General features: G+C 44.2%; 3 protein-coding genes across 4 annotated transcripts; 1 reads left to right on the forward strand and 2 right to left on the reverse strand.

Moving 5' to 3' along the window:
* Positions 1-64: 64 nt before the first annotated feature.
* LOC103459862 (P2Y purinoceptor 3) lies at positions 65-4490 on the forward strand. Its single transcript, XM_008401787.2, has 2 exons — positions 65-609; positions 2799-4490. Exons 1-2 carry the CDS (start codon positions 158-160, stop codon positions 3694-3696), a joined length of 1350 nt encoding a protein of 449 aa, XP_008400009.1. The 5' UTR covers positions 65-157; the 3' UTR covers positions 3697-4490.
* A 321-nt stretch (positions 4491-4811) lies between these two features.
* Positions 4812-9146, reverse strand: LOC103459864 (flavin-containing monooxygenase FMO GS-OX5). 2 transcript variants are annotated; one of them, XM_008401789.2, is made up of 9 exons: positions 8983-9146; positions 7788-8023; positions 7574-7712; positions 7358-7500; positions 6679-6731; positions 6476-6600; positions 6236-6343; positions 5913-6122; positions 4812-5846 (listed from the first exon to the last, which is right to left on the reverse strand). In XM_008401789.2, exons 2-9 carry the CDS (start codon positions 7988-7990, stop codon positions 5535-5537), a joined length of 1293 nt encoding a protein of 430 aa, XP_008400011.1. In that variant the 5' UTR covers positions 7991-8023; positions 8983-9146; the 3' UTR covers positions 4812-5534. The 2 variants fall into 2 exon arrangements, with proteins under 2 accessions (XP_008400011.1, XP_008400010.1); XM_008401788.2 differs by having other exon boundaries at positions 7788-8027.
* A 433-nt stretch (positions 9147-9579) lies between these two features.
* med31 (mediator complex subunit 31) lies at positions 9580-11709 on the reverse strand. The gene is made up of 4 exons (XM_008401790.2): positions 11544-11709; positions 11144-11218; positions 10671-10767; positions 9580-10123 (listed from the first exon to the last, which is right to left on the reverse strand). Exons 1-4 carry the CDS (start codon positions 11551-11553, stop codon positions 9910-9912), a joined length of 396 nt encoding a protein of 131 aa, XP_008400012.1. The 5' UTR covers positions 11554-11709; the 3' UTR covers positions 9580-9909.
* Positions 11710-13566: the final 1857 nt, after the last annotated feature.

A 13566-nucleotide genomic window follows, 5' to 3' on the forward strand; every position in this document is an offset into this window, starting at 1 on the left:
GAAAGAAAGAAAGAAAGAAAGAAAGAAAGAAAGAAAGAAAGAAAGAAAGAAAGAAAGAAAGAAAGAAAGAAAGAAAGAAAGAAAGAAAGAAAGAACTTGGCTGCTACAATGCCAGTGGATTTGGATTGGGTTGACCTTTAACCCTCAGAGGTTCGTGATGGGTCTGGACCGAGTCTCCAGCACCACTCCACACATCAGCTACCTGGCTGCAGCGAGCCTCAACACCTCCACTCCCTACGCCTCCTCCACCTCCTCCACCCTGCCTCCATCTTCCTGCAGCATCGATGAATCCTACAAGTATGTCTTCCTGCCAGTCTGCTATTCCCTGACCTTCCTGTTCAGCCTGGTGCTGAACTCGGTGGTTCTGGTGCGGTCGTGCCGGCCCCATGGCGGCGGCGGCGGGCGGCGCTGGAACACCTCTCTGATCTACATGGTGAACCTGGCCACCACAGACCTGATGTATGGCCTGTCGCTGCCCTTCCTGGTGGCGAGCTATGTGCTGAGGGACCACTGGGTGTTCGGGGACTTCATGTGCCGCCTCGTACGATTCCTCTTCTACTTCAACCTCTACTGCTCCATCTTCTTCCTCACCTGCATCTCTGTGCACAGGTAGGATGCTCTACGTCATGAAGCTGTGGGTTCCAGTCAGGGGTGAAACAGTTTTCTGATGTGAATGCAGACACATTTTAGTCCCTTTGTGCCTCTGCTATTCATCATGCACAAACAAATGTTAAGTACAGAAAAGTCGACTAGAAGTAATTTTTCCACCATGACTATGGCACCCTTTTAGTGCAGTGCCCCTAAGCGTAGCATATTTAGCGTTCCCACTTTTTGCACTACTGGCTCCATCAATAAAACCTCAGATAAACCAAAATTTATTAGAACTTTCAGGGTTTAATTGTAAGCATTGAAAGTTCCTTTAATGCTTTAAAGTATTTCTGTTTCTCTCTGAATAATTCCTACTCATTCAGGTGATTTAACAAGCTCCGCCTCCTTCCTCACAGGAAGGTACACCTGCCCATGTTCATGGACAGTTTGTGTAAATTCCTGGTATTGTTAATTTTTGATGATTTTTACCTTTGAACTGTAAGTCACTAGTGGACAGTAGCTGTGAAACGTCTGAGGGTCTACGGACCTCTGAGCCAATCAGAGGCCTTGAAGCCAGGGGACTCCCTGAGCCAATCAGAGGCCTTGACGCCAGGGGAACCATGGCCCATTTAACCAGTTGAGTTTAGTATTAAAGCAGAGAAACTGCTGAACCACCTGAACTCATTTTCTGAAGGATTCTAGAAAGCTGCGTGGAAAATGTTCTGGATATGTTTTCTTTTCTTTTTTGCAAATCTTCTGGCTTGAGGAACCCTTTGTTATTTGTTGGGTTCTGGTCTTCTGGGTCGGTTCAGTCAACAGCGTGATGCTCGTCAGCCACTGACTTCCTGTGGATTTCCTTCCACTCTGTGATTTTCCAAAGTGTTTTCCTCCGTTGGAAGCTTAATGACGGTTTAGTCACACACCGTTAACTCTGACAGTGTGTGACCCCGTTGGACGGACCATGGGGTCAATGAGCCCGGGTCTGTCAATAGAACTGCTGAACCTGCCAGTCAGTTTTAATGAAAGAAGCTGGAAATCTTGATGAAAATCTAGAAATATCTCATATTCAATTTGTTCTGCAGTATTTGTTTGGTTTCCATCCATAATAATTATCATCCATCCATTACCAAGAACTTAGACAACAGAAAACATAAACTCTGCAGTAAACTGGAAGGTATTAGAAGTATAGCCTTAAGTTATACTTCTAATGCCTGTTAGAAGTATTTTTACAGAACTGATCACTTCCTGAAATTCTGAAGAGTCCAAATGGAGACAGTTGAACTCTGAAGAACCTCTGAATCTGTCCATGAACCCTTGTCCTGTTTATGAGGTTCATGGACAGATTATAAGTTATGGAGTCATTTGCTTTTATTCACATGATCAGGTCCTGCTGGTAGTTATGGTGGTTATAATGTTTAGATTTGGTCCCATAACTGGTAAGAGGTGGAATACTGTGGACCTTCGCCTAATCACAGATTGTTGAGGTCCAATTGGCTGCAGCCCAAGTGCTTCTGCGGTAGTACCAGACAGTTTTTGTTGTTCAGATTAATGCATATTAAGGTATACCTGGTGTTTAAACTGTTAAAATAGGCAGTTACAAGCATTTTAGAGGTGGTTTGGAGCACTCATGGATTTCAGCTGTTTATAGGCAGTTATGGTCCTTAATTCCCACAAATACCAGGGGCGCACTACTTTCCCTACAGACCATGTTGAGTCTCTGCAAACAGCTGAGAAGTTCCAGTATCTTGGTGTCTTTAATTTGAAGAAAAGCAGGATAGAGCGAGAGGTGAATAAAGACATCATGTCTGCACAGAGCAACATTCAAGACCTTGATGATTTCTGATAGTGTGTGGTGTGGACAGATTATAAGGTGTAGTACTGGAGCACCTGGAGGTCAGCAGACATTCAGGTCTGCTGAATGTCTGCAGACCTTCAGCAGACCTGAAGGTCCTTTCGGACCTCATTAGTTTGGATGTTTTGATGTTTTTGTGTCAGACACCATTTATTGGAATTTAACAGGGTCACATTGTGAGCCTAAGTAGTGTTGAGGGGTTCTGTCTTGGTTTGGTGTAAACAGACATTGGATTGGTCCATTGCTGAAATCGTTGATTACATGAGCGCAGACTAAATAGTATTCGTCTGTCATCAGCAGTTAGTCCCTGATGGAGTTAGAACGAGGTCATGTAAGCCAACTCTTGATGTGTCTGCAGGTACCTAGGGATCTGCCATCCAATGAGGACCATCACTCTGGAGAGCAAGCGGGTGGTGAAGGCAACGTGTGCTTCGGTGTGGGTGGTGGTCTTCGTTCTCACCTGTCCTATCTTCAGGTTTGCCCAGACAGGAGACGTTACTAGAAGAAGTTCTGGAGCTGTTGGACATGAGGGGACGAGGTTTGGAGACAACAGGACTGAGGAGAAGTATGTGAACTGTTGGGACGACGCCATAGATAAGGACTTTCCTGAATATGTCCCATACGGCATTGTCCTTCACCTGCTGGGCTTCTTCGTCCCCTTTGTCATCATCGCTTGGTGCTACTCTCAGGTGGTCCGGACAATATTTCAGAGCCTACGGTCTCCACCCAGTTCAATAGAGGGCGGTGAGGACGGAGCAGTTGGGGACGGAGCAGTTGAAGGAGGTCGAGAACGGGAGAGAACTTCAGTCTCAATCTCTGGATCACAGTACTCCCACTACATCCGGAGGCGGCGCAAATCCATTAAAACCATTGTAACCATCACGCTGCTGTTTGCGCTCTGCTTCCTGCCCTTCCATGTGACCCGGACGTTGTTCCTGCTCCTGCGGCGGGGGCAGCTCGGTGGCTGCAACGCCATGAAGGCCGTCTCCATCTGCTACAAGGTCACCAGGCCTCTGGCCTCCTGCAACGCCTGGCTCAACGCCTTGCTCTACTTCCTGACGGGAGATAAAGGCGCCCCCTGCTGTTGGCCAGCGGAACGAACAGTGCACCAGGACAGAAGAAATGGTTCCCTCTGGTGGCCATTAACAATTCTGAGGAAGGAAGGAGGCGGAGAGGACGACCAGGAGGCGGCCGAGAAGGTAGCAAGGGAGCTGCAGATGGAGAATGAATCCAAGTCTTCACGGATCATCTTCTAGAACCTTTGAAGATGATCCCGGATCATCTTCAAAGATGATCCGTGCTTATCTTCATGTCAACGGGTTGACATGTTGCCCTGAACCTCCTCAGTGACTCCTGAGTGTTGATCCGATACAACTTTATCAACAGACTAAGTTTCAGTTGCCTGGTGATGAAGATTAACAGCTGTTTTCTCTCTAGAGCCATTTTTCCTGGTCCAACATGCCAGAATCAAAGGATTGGGTACTACTGGCAGAGGAGTACTGAAGAGTACTGATGGCGACCCAGTTCTTTGGTTCTGGTGTGATGAAGCAGAGAGAGATCTGGRCACGGTTTCCTAGGTCCTCCTGCACTACAGAAATTACATGTTTCCTCAGTTGTTGGGTTTAATGGCTTCCATTGATCATAAGTAACCTGAAAATGTCCCATGAAGCATTGCTCCTGGCAGGAAGCTGGTGCGATCATGGATTGGACTTTCATTGTTCTAGATTCTAGAAGATGCCGCATCTGATAGACCTGTCAACTTCCATGTTTATCTTCACTAATCTGAGATTAGGATTGGGAGGTTGGGATTAAAGGTGGATTACAAACATTTTAACCCAACCTTCCCTCAGAAGCTGTGAGTGAGCCACTCTAAGTTGGACCGGCTGTGGTTCTGGTGTCCCTGTTGTTTTAATCTCAGGTGGTTTCTCCTTTCAGACCTCATTAGTTTGGATGTTTTGCTGTTTTTGTGTCAGAATTAAAGTGTTTGTGACTCCAGCTTTTGTCCATCCTTCGTGATACCAAGAAGATCTGTTTTCTCACACGGATCAATAATCAGGTCGTCTCTGTTTAGACCGAACCTCCTTTAAGAATTTTAGACGTGTTTTAATTAAAACCTGAACCACATGGTAACAATCAGCCAATCAGGAACGTTCTCCAGATTTTCTGTGTAGATCCTGGCACACAGAATTGATCTGTTATTAGTTTATTCATTTATTATAAATCTGCCATTAATCATTATTCAATATTAATAAATTAATTAATAATGAATTTATATAAATTTATTGTGAGTTAAAAGTTGCAATCTGAAGCTGATGGTGAAATAAAAATAAAACAATTAGTAGATAAAATATAAAATAAATTCATCTGCATTGCCCATTTTACACAATAAACTTTATTTATGCCGTCAAAACAGACTAATGGAAATTATTTTATATAGTGATGATAAATGATGTAATACTGAGATAATTATGATGATAATCAGTGTTCAAAGTGCAACATGAGCTAAAGAACTGTTTTCCACAGTGAGGGGGCCACCAGGAGGCGCTAGATGGCCTCAGAAAGATGGATCAAAGATTGAATCTTAAACATCCGAAATTTTTAATCATAATTTTTTAGATGATAAGAAAAATGATCTAATCTGTTTTCAAATCATAATTCTAAAAGTTTTTAAAACATTATTGAAATGTTATTTGTCATGCTCATCTCACTGATTCATTAAGGTGCTTTGCTGCTTAAGATAGCATAGCAGCAAAATGGAAAAGTTTTTAACCAGAAACAAACTGAAGGAACTGTCCAGCAGCCGATTCCTTCAGGAAACTGCTGCAGAGAAACCCTAATAACCTAATAATTTATGACAAATTAATGTAGTAATTACTGAATAGTAACTAAAAATGAGAAAAAACATCCTGCAAGTCGATGTTTCTTGACATGTTTTGGGTTTCTGTTTGGGGAGCCATGGTATGGTAAGGTCTGGGAGCTCCTGAGCTAAAGAATCACAGAGGTAGTTCCAGACCATAACCAGCAGATGGAGCCAGAGCTACAGACAAGATAGAAAGGTTCTCTGGGTCTCAGTAGAACCTACTGGACCTCATCATCAGCCTATCTGCTCCCACCGGGTGGCGCTCACCAGCCTGTAGTTGAACTCCCGGTAGTTTTCTGGGTGAACCTGTCTCTGCCTCCAGACCTCCTCATAGAGGCTGCGGACTGCTGGCTGGAGCGGCGGGAAGCCGGCGGAACCGGCAAGTGAGTCGCAGTATTCCCATTGGTCCCGGTCCAACTTCAGCAGGTGGTGGCGCTGGACCCCGGCCTCCAGTTTTCTCTGCTGCTCCCTCTGCACCGCTTCCTCCATCTGCTCCTGAGGCGGCACGGCAACCTTCCCATCCAGCACCGCCAGGGCGAACTGGACCTGAGGAGAGCAGAACCGTCTGAGACCGCTCCCCAAGGTTTTTCACTGGCGGATGCTACGGCTCACCTGGCAGTTGAAGTTGGGGAAAGGGCAGATGATCTTACAGATGCCGATGAAGATCAGTGAAGGGAAAGCGGGAGGCATCATGTAGCGGTACAGAGGGGACACCACATGGTTCTGGATCTCCAGACCCAGCTGGGCCGAGTCCAGGAATGGGTAGCTGAAGTTGTACCCAGTGCAGAAAATCAGAACATCGGCCTGACACACAGAGCCATCCTGAGGGGAACATTTGAACCAATCAGAGGGAGGTTTCACCTTAACATGAAACATTCTAAGGTTCTGGAACCAGAAACGAAGCCAAAGTGATTGGTTCTGCAGGACGGGCTCACCTGAAGGCGGATGGTTCCGTCGTCCTGGACCGCCACCACGCAGCATGCCTGCTGGATCCCAGGAGGAAGAGGAACGGTCAACGGAGGGTTCCGGTGACTCAGAGTCACCTGCAGAGAAAACACTTTCTCATTGGTTGATTTGGACTCTGAAGTCATCGGACAGGAACCAGGAGGACACATTTAGCTCTGGAGAACTCTGAGTTAAAAATGGTTTATGGTTTTAATGAACTCTGATGGTACCTTGGCTCCAACCTTGACCAACTCAATGGAAATATCCAGTCCAGAAGCTTTTGCTCCCAGAACCACCACTGTCTGACCCGAGAACGGCTCAGCGAAGCGGTACGAGTGACTGTGGAGAACCGTTCCTGCAGACACACAGCGTTTATCGAAAGTCTTTACTCTGGTTCACCTGCTGCGGTCCGTGACTTAGAGAAACAAGGTACCTTTAAAGTTCTGTATTCCCGGGATGTTTGGGATGTGAGGGTCCGAGTAATGTCTGAGGAGACAGACGTTCAACCTTTGAGATCTTACGTCGGAGCAACAGTGAACCGTGCCCAGTTCAGATTCCCAGTGGCAAGAGGTGGAAAAACATTCTGTTTTCAAGCCGTACGAGGAATTACAAGAAACATCAGGTTTCCCTGTAATTCTGTGGTTAGAAAATGATAATCTGAAACGTTCCACCAACACAATATTTAGTGGAAGATAATGCTAAATTATTAAAACAACACAGTATTTAGCAAAGGCTAATGGTAAGTGACACAATATATCATGAGAAGGTGGAAAGTAGAAACCGTCAATGTCAGTGACCCTTATCACTGACATTGATAAGGAACAGAATTGAGGAAAGGGTGAGAGACTCATGTCATGTTTATGGCCTCTATAGTGACTTCTATTGCCCAGCGCCACCTTTGCATCATGACTTGAGGCAAATTCACGACGATGGTCCAAAGCGCTCAACGTTAAACTGGATCAACCAGAGAGACCGGGCAGAACCATCAGAGGTGAGCCGATACGCTAACTGGGTTTGTTGAAGCTAACGGATTTTATAGCCAATATGAAAACATGCTTCTGATTTTTCAACTAATTATCATGTAGATACCATGGTAGCAACCCGCTACACACCCTGAACAGATGAACACCGCATCAAATGTCTCCGTTTTCCGATGACCCGTTTGGTCTGATGATGTCACTTCCCATGTGACCTTGCTCTCCCCGTCCTCTGTTGTCATGGAAATTGGCATGACGTTTTCCACCGCTGTGTCAAACTGATGATGAAGGATAAATCGGTTATCTTGACTGGGATGGTTACCGGACTCCGGGATCAGCGGGAAAACTCACCCGGATGTGAGGCCAGATCCGGAAGTTCTCACAGTACCTCTCCAGGTATCGCTGGACCTCCTGGTGGGACAGGAAGCTGCTCAGCTCAGGGTCAAAGGGGAAGTCAGGGAACATCATCACCTCTTTGGGCAGGTTGGTTCTGTTTGGACACAGAACTTGGTCACAACTCATGAAGAGTCAGATGCGCCCCCTTCTGGCGGACAGGTGACCCTACCTGAGGTCCCTGTACATGCTGCTGAACACCGGCCTCCCGTTGGGATACGTCCCAATTCGCTCCTCGTAGCACCAGGTCCCACCCACATTCCCGCTGAGCTCAAACACCACTGGTGGGGCAAAGCTGGTGGGGCGGGACAGGATGTGGCGAGCCGCACATAGTCCGGCCGCCCCCGCTCCAACCACCGCTACTCGCTGCAGCATCCTCTGGTTCTGGTCCAGAGGGAGGGGCTGGACCTTCCTGGACAGAATCATTCCCACATTTAAGAGCCTGGACGGGTCCACAACACCGCCGTCGCCATATTCTGGGATGTTATCCTGCTTCAGGATTGTCTTTAATCCTCACAGATAAAAATATGTACATACACCCCCACTGATTATTGTTTACATCCAGTGGTAGGCACTGCTAACCTAAAATCTAGGTGTGCTAGCTGTAAAGCACTAATCATGAACATAAGTTCTACTAATGCTAAATGGCTTAACCAACATATTTGGCATAAGCTAATGCTAAAGTGCCAAATCAGCATATTTCGTATAAGCTACTGAAGACCTAAATCAGCATGATGTTTTGTGCAACGCTAATGCTAACATGCTATACCAGCATAATATTTCGTATAAGCTAATGCTAAGATACTATGACAACATAATGTTAGCGTAAGCTAAGGCTAATGCTAAACCGCTACACCAACATAATATTTAGCGGAAGCTAACAGGGGTAGGTGGGTGGAGTTTTACTTTTGGATTGTTGTTGTACAAGAATATTTATTTTAAAAATATATATTAAGTATGGTTATTTTATTTGGAATGGAAAAGTGTGACATTAGTGATACAGAACTTTTATTCGTTGTTAACGTTTTTTTTTTAATTACTCAACAGGATATCGGTTGGTTTCATAACGGCACTCATCTGACTGAACCCAGTTTGGACTTTGTCCTCGGGAAGACAAGACCGAGGAAACCACGGGGTCACTGATTCACAGAACCGATCAACTTTAATCCACATAACATGAATCAGCAGAAAAACAGAACCAAAACATCTAAAACAGAATCGCCCAAAGACAACTTGGGAATCCTTCTAACTTTTTAACTAGTCTGTAACTATCCTGTTGCTAGCCTGATAACGGTGGTGCACTGAGCGCTTTAAAGCATCTATAATCGGTGATTAGAGTCATGTTGATCAGTAAAATCATCCGGTACCGAGTATAATGTCCAGCTTGGTTCCCTGCTGCTCTACGGAGCTGAAGACGGAAGGCGCGTTTCTGCCGGGGCGCGATTCACTTCACAACACCGGAAGGTTGATAACGGAAGCTGAAGGAGTGTTACAGAGAGAATGGTTCACCGTGTTCCCGAAGTAACAGAGGAGCTTCCGCTCTGAACCCTTCACAATGAAGGTCCCAACAAAACACACATTTACTGTTACTGGTCACATTTCAAAAAGACATTTTATTGTTCACTTTTTAAATTATGCTTTGAATGTTGAGGGATATAAGCTTTGTTTCTTTTATATGGGCCAAAATGAAGTAATAACCAACTAAAAACATGTTTGTTCTTTTTGCAATATCTCATGATTCTGAGATAAAATAACTTCCCTGCAGGGATTATTACTAAGTATAACCATTTTATTCTTCTAGAGCAGCACCTCATTATGGCAGCATGTAGGAGCACATCTGCCACATTGGTTCTGATCTGTTCTTTTCTAGACATGAGTTAATTTTCTGGTTGAGGCATTTTTAATGTTTGGTCATTTATTCTGTATGGTTCTGGATCAGATGGAAATATTTCTGATCTTACCTCTTTAAGATTATCTCACTCTGAAGATATTTGGATGATTTGAGTTATGACAACATTTTATTTCTGTTTGGGATGATAAAGTCTTAAACTGAATCTTTGTTCTCAGCAGACAGAAGCTGAGAGTTGGTCTGACCGTGTTTCCAGCGCTGCAGCATCTCCAGGAAACAAACTCAACCCAAACTTTTTATTAGAAAAGAAGAAGAAGAAAGGCAGCAGAAATAGGAAGTAAACTGCTGCAACAGGCCAGGAAACCTTCAGCTTGCTGCAGCTCTGTCCCAATCAAGTCTCCAGCCGGTTCTGATCCGGTCAGCGTCCGTCCACAGACAGTGTCCGTCATTTGGCGGCGGCATTGCCGTGCTGCGGCGGCTGCTGTGGCGCCTGCTGCTGCTCAGCCAGCGCCTGCTGCAGCCGCGTACGTTTCCTGGAGTAATGCTGCCAGTGCAGCAGCTGCTGTTCATCGATGAACTTGGCACACTGAGCGTTGACCAGCTCCTTCCTGAAGTGTTCGTACTGCAGCAGCTCCAGCATGTGGAGGCAGTGAGGGTACCTGCAGGAGGAGGGAGAGAGTGAGCACCTGGCCTATCCACTGAGAGGTAGAGAAGAAGAACTAGAGAAACTAGAAGAGCTACACCAACTAAGTGAAGAACTATGAAGAATCACTAGATAAAGAACTACAAAAATAGAAAAATACCTAGATGTTGAAGATCTAGAGGAGGAAGAATTAAGTAGAAGTAGAGGAAGAAGAGTTGTGTGAGTCCATCAGAGTCCATAAACCCCCATGAGGGTTGGACTGGGTTCAGGTTCAGGTTCTACCCTCTGATCCAAACCGGGTCGTCCAGAACCTCTCGGGATGATTTCCTCACTAGAATCCGGATCAGGTCTAATTCTGGTTCTCCAGAACCAACAGTACCAACATTTAAACTCATAATCTGAACTGTTTCAGTAAAACTGCTCCTTGAATTGGACCTAAAACCTGAACAGGTCTGAAGAACCTTCCTAGAGTTTTGACCCTGTTTGGATCGGAGGTCATGGTTCCACCATGTAGTAAGTTCTGATGAATCAATTGGACCWGGGTCAGAGGTTCTGGAGCTTACTTGAGGAACTTGGCGTATTCGGGTTCCTTCCAGTACAGCAGGTACTTGAGGTAGTTGATGAAGGGTCGGTCTCTCAGGAACCCTCTCTGGGCCAGAACTGCAACACAAACACATGAACCGGGTCAGCCGCAGACAGACAGGTTCTACAGCAGAACAGTCTCCACAAACCCCCATGCTCTCTGTGTTTTGTGGCTCCAGTTAGTTCTGAACAGAACCAACCTGGTTCTGACTCAGAAAGGATCAAACACTGACTAAAGGTTACTGCAGGTCAGTCTTGTGAAACCCAAACGATTCTGACTTGGATTCTGCAGGAACTGGAACTCATCCGGATCATATAAAAAGTTTTTGATTCTCTTCCAGATGAACCAGTTTGGGTTTGGTTCCGGTTCTGCTCAGAATAAACCAATATTTTGGTTAGAACGGTGAAATGCTCCTTTATGGCTCCACTTGTGGACTGAAATCGGGTCACTTACAGTTCAGGTAGTTCGGGTTGGCCAGACACTGGACGAACTCCAGTTCGGACTGGAACCGGTTCTTAGCCTGGTCGTCTGGAGGACAGAACAGAACAGAACCTGACCCAGCAGCGAGCAGCAGCAACAACCAGTAAATGATCTATTTAACAATCAGCTCCTGCTCTCTCCACCAGACTCCCGTTTTTTAAAAAAACAACATAATTTTAAGGCCAGTTTGTTTTTATTCTACATAAAACTCTTTTAGGTAACTAAAAACACTGAATAATAAAACTTTACAGATTTCCTTAACCACCGGCGCAACATATTTTAACCTTTCACTCATTTTAATAACGATGACATTATCTAAACAATTAGCTTCTTAGCATGCTCTCAAAAGAAGATGACAACAACGTCGACTAACCAGATTCCATGGCAACACGGATTCTCCGACCAGATTACGAAGATAATCTCAACAAAAAGATGCTACTTAGAGACTTTAATACTCAGAGAGTTGATCTTTGTTGGGGTTAGTTGTCCGCCATCAAACATTCATCGATATAACCGTCGTGTATCCACGACTTTTTATTTCAATTTACGGCTTATGTTATGCAGTATCTGGACACCAGATGGAGACATTTAGCAGCCACAGAGAGATGAACTGGGATGAGAAAAAGAAAGCAATAAGGACGGAAGTTAAAGAACTTTCTGAATGTGTTTTCTCAGTCAGTATTTTTTTAATAAAAATATTAAAATATTATGGTCACCTATCTAATGATGTGTTTGTCCCACTTTTGCTGGCCCGACCCATTGAGAAATGGATTCCTCCAGACCCCTAAAGGTGTTGTGGTATTGGGTATTAAGACTTGTGGAGCACATCCTTGAAAAGTTTAAAATCAACTTATTAAAGTATAAGACTCATAGAAAACCAGTCCGTGTATGGTTCGTTCTTTTCTTTTTTCTTTTTGCAATTGCCGTTATTCTAATTTTGTTTTAAAAACGAAAAAACAAAAAAACACATGGTTGTTTTGTTTTTGCAATTTTTTTATTTTGAAACGAAAAAAAACAAAGAACGAACCATACACGGATTTAAACCATATGCTTAACCGCCTTTTTCTACTTTTTCTATACCAAACTGAAATAGGTGGTCATCTCATTGCTGTGCAAATGGTACATTATATATATATATATATATATGATGCAGTGAAATGCGGTCAGGGGAGGCAGGTGAGGCACAGCCTCACCTGTCATCATGGAAAAATATATTATAATAAAATCATTTATATTGCTATTTTCACCCTGTGGTTTGTACTATAATGATTTTTTCGTCAAAATCGCTGGATTTTCGCTTTTTCCCATTCAAATGCTCAGAAACGAAGCCGGTGAGGCAGCAGCGAGCTGAGCCTCACCTGGGATTGCACAACCTCTCGCTAACTGCACTTGCTGGCATTCTATGGGAGCATGTTCGTCCTGTCTGTATGCCGGCAATAAAATTGCTAAAAAACATTTAATATATGGACTAATTTTCCATAATCTAGTTTATGTATATAATGTACAGTGTTTTTTTTTTGTCTCCAACTGTGTGTGTATCTTGTTTTGTGTGCGGAAGAGCGATAAGAAACGGCAGAGAACAGACTGGAGGTGAGGCACTCATGATCCCAAATATTGTGACTGCACAACTGCAGAGTAAGACACAGTGAGCTAGCCATGGAGCTCGCCAGACAGCAAATAAGTAAAGTACAGCGATATATTTGTTTTCTTCTCTCTTCTGACGTCAATATGAAAGACTACATTTCTACACTTAAACAGTTTTCTAAAGGGGATTTTCAATTGAAGCAGGAGATAATAACTAAAGGAAGACCAACACCGGAGCTGAAAGTTTTGCTTCGAGACAGTTGACGATATTTAAACGGAGTAGAAAAGACATGTCGAGGATAGACTTGGCTTTGGATGAACGGATATTTTTGTGCAGAATTAGCGGTGCATGGATTTCATTGATAAGATAAGACAGCAATAAGATGTTTTTTAGTTTTTAAATGAAATGTGCGTTTTGTGGGCTACAGTTTGTATGTCTAAGTAATTCAGTAAAGTAGAAGCGGTAGCTAATCTAGTTTTTTTTTGGTGTTAAATCGTAAAACATTAAGTGGCATTGTTGTCAGTTGCTATGGCAACGAGTCTGCTTGTAGCTTGGCGGATACAGAGCGAGAAAGTGCTTTCTCGCTCCCTTTGCTGCGGATCACATCACGAAATTAATACCTACATTAAGTTTCACTGAGTTAACGCGTCTATGGATGACATGTAAAAGATGAGTCTTTTTGCCCCACAGCGTTGTATGCCTGTGCGAAATTTCCGTACGTCCAATAACATGCATGGTGTCTATAATCGTAAATCGTATAATCAACCTCACCAGCATTGAACCTCACTGCACGTCACTGATATGGTGCTAT

Source organism: Poecilia reticulata, unplaced genomic scaffold (genome assembly GCF_000633615.1).
Source record: "Poecilia reticulata strain Guanapo unplaced genomic scaffold, Guppy_female_1.0+MT scaffold_131, whole genome shotgun sequence".
Classification (NCBI taxonomy): domain Eukaryota; kingdom Metazoa; phylum Chordata; class Actinopteri; order Cyprinodontiformes; family Poeciliidae; genus Poecilia; species Poecilia reticulata.

Coding starts and splice junctions, on each gene's coding strand:
- LOC103459864 (XM_008401789.2), bottom strand. CDS start 7,990: ATGCTGCAGCGAGTAGCGGTGGTTGGAGCGGGGGCGGCCGGACTATGT. Junction 6,732..7,357: donor GCGGTGTTCATCTGTTCAGG/GTGTGTAGCGGG, acceptor CTGTCTCCTCAG/ACATTACTCGGACCCTCACA. Junction 5,847..5,912: donor TCCCCAACTTCAACTGCCAG/GTGAGCCGTAGC, acceptor TGCTCTCCTCAG/GTCCAGTTCGCCCTGGCGGT.
- med31 (XM_008401790.2), bottom strand. Junction 10,768..11,143: donor CAACCCGAACTACCTGAACT/GTAAGTGACCCG, acceptor TTTGTGTTGCAG/TTCTGGCCCAGAGAGGGTTC. Junction 10,124..10,670: donor GAATACGCCAAGTTCCTCAA/GTAAGCTCCAGA, acceptor CTCCTCCTGCAG/GTACCCTCACTGCCTCCACA.
- LOC103459862 (XM_008401787.2), top strand. CDS start 158: ATGGGTCTGGACCGAGTCTCCAGCACCACTCCACACATCAGCTACCTG. Junction 610..2,798: donor ACCTGCATCTCTGTGCACAG/GTAGGATGCTCT, acceptor ATGTGTCTGCAG/GTACCTAGGGATCTGCCATC.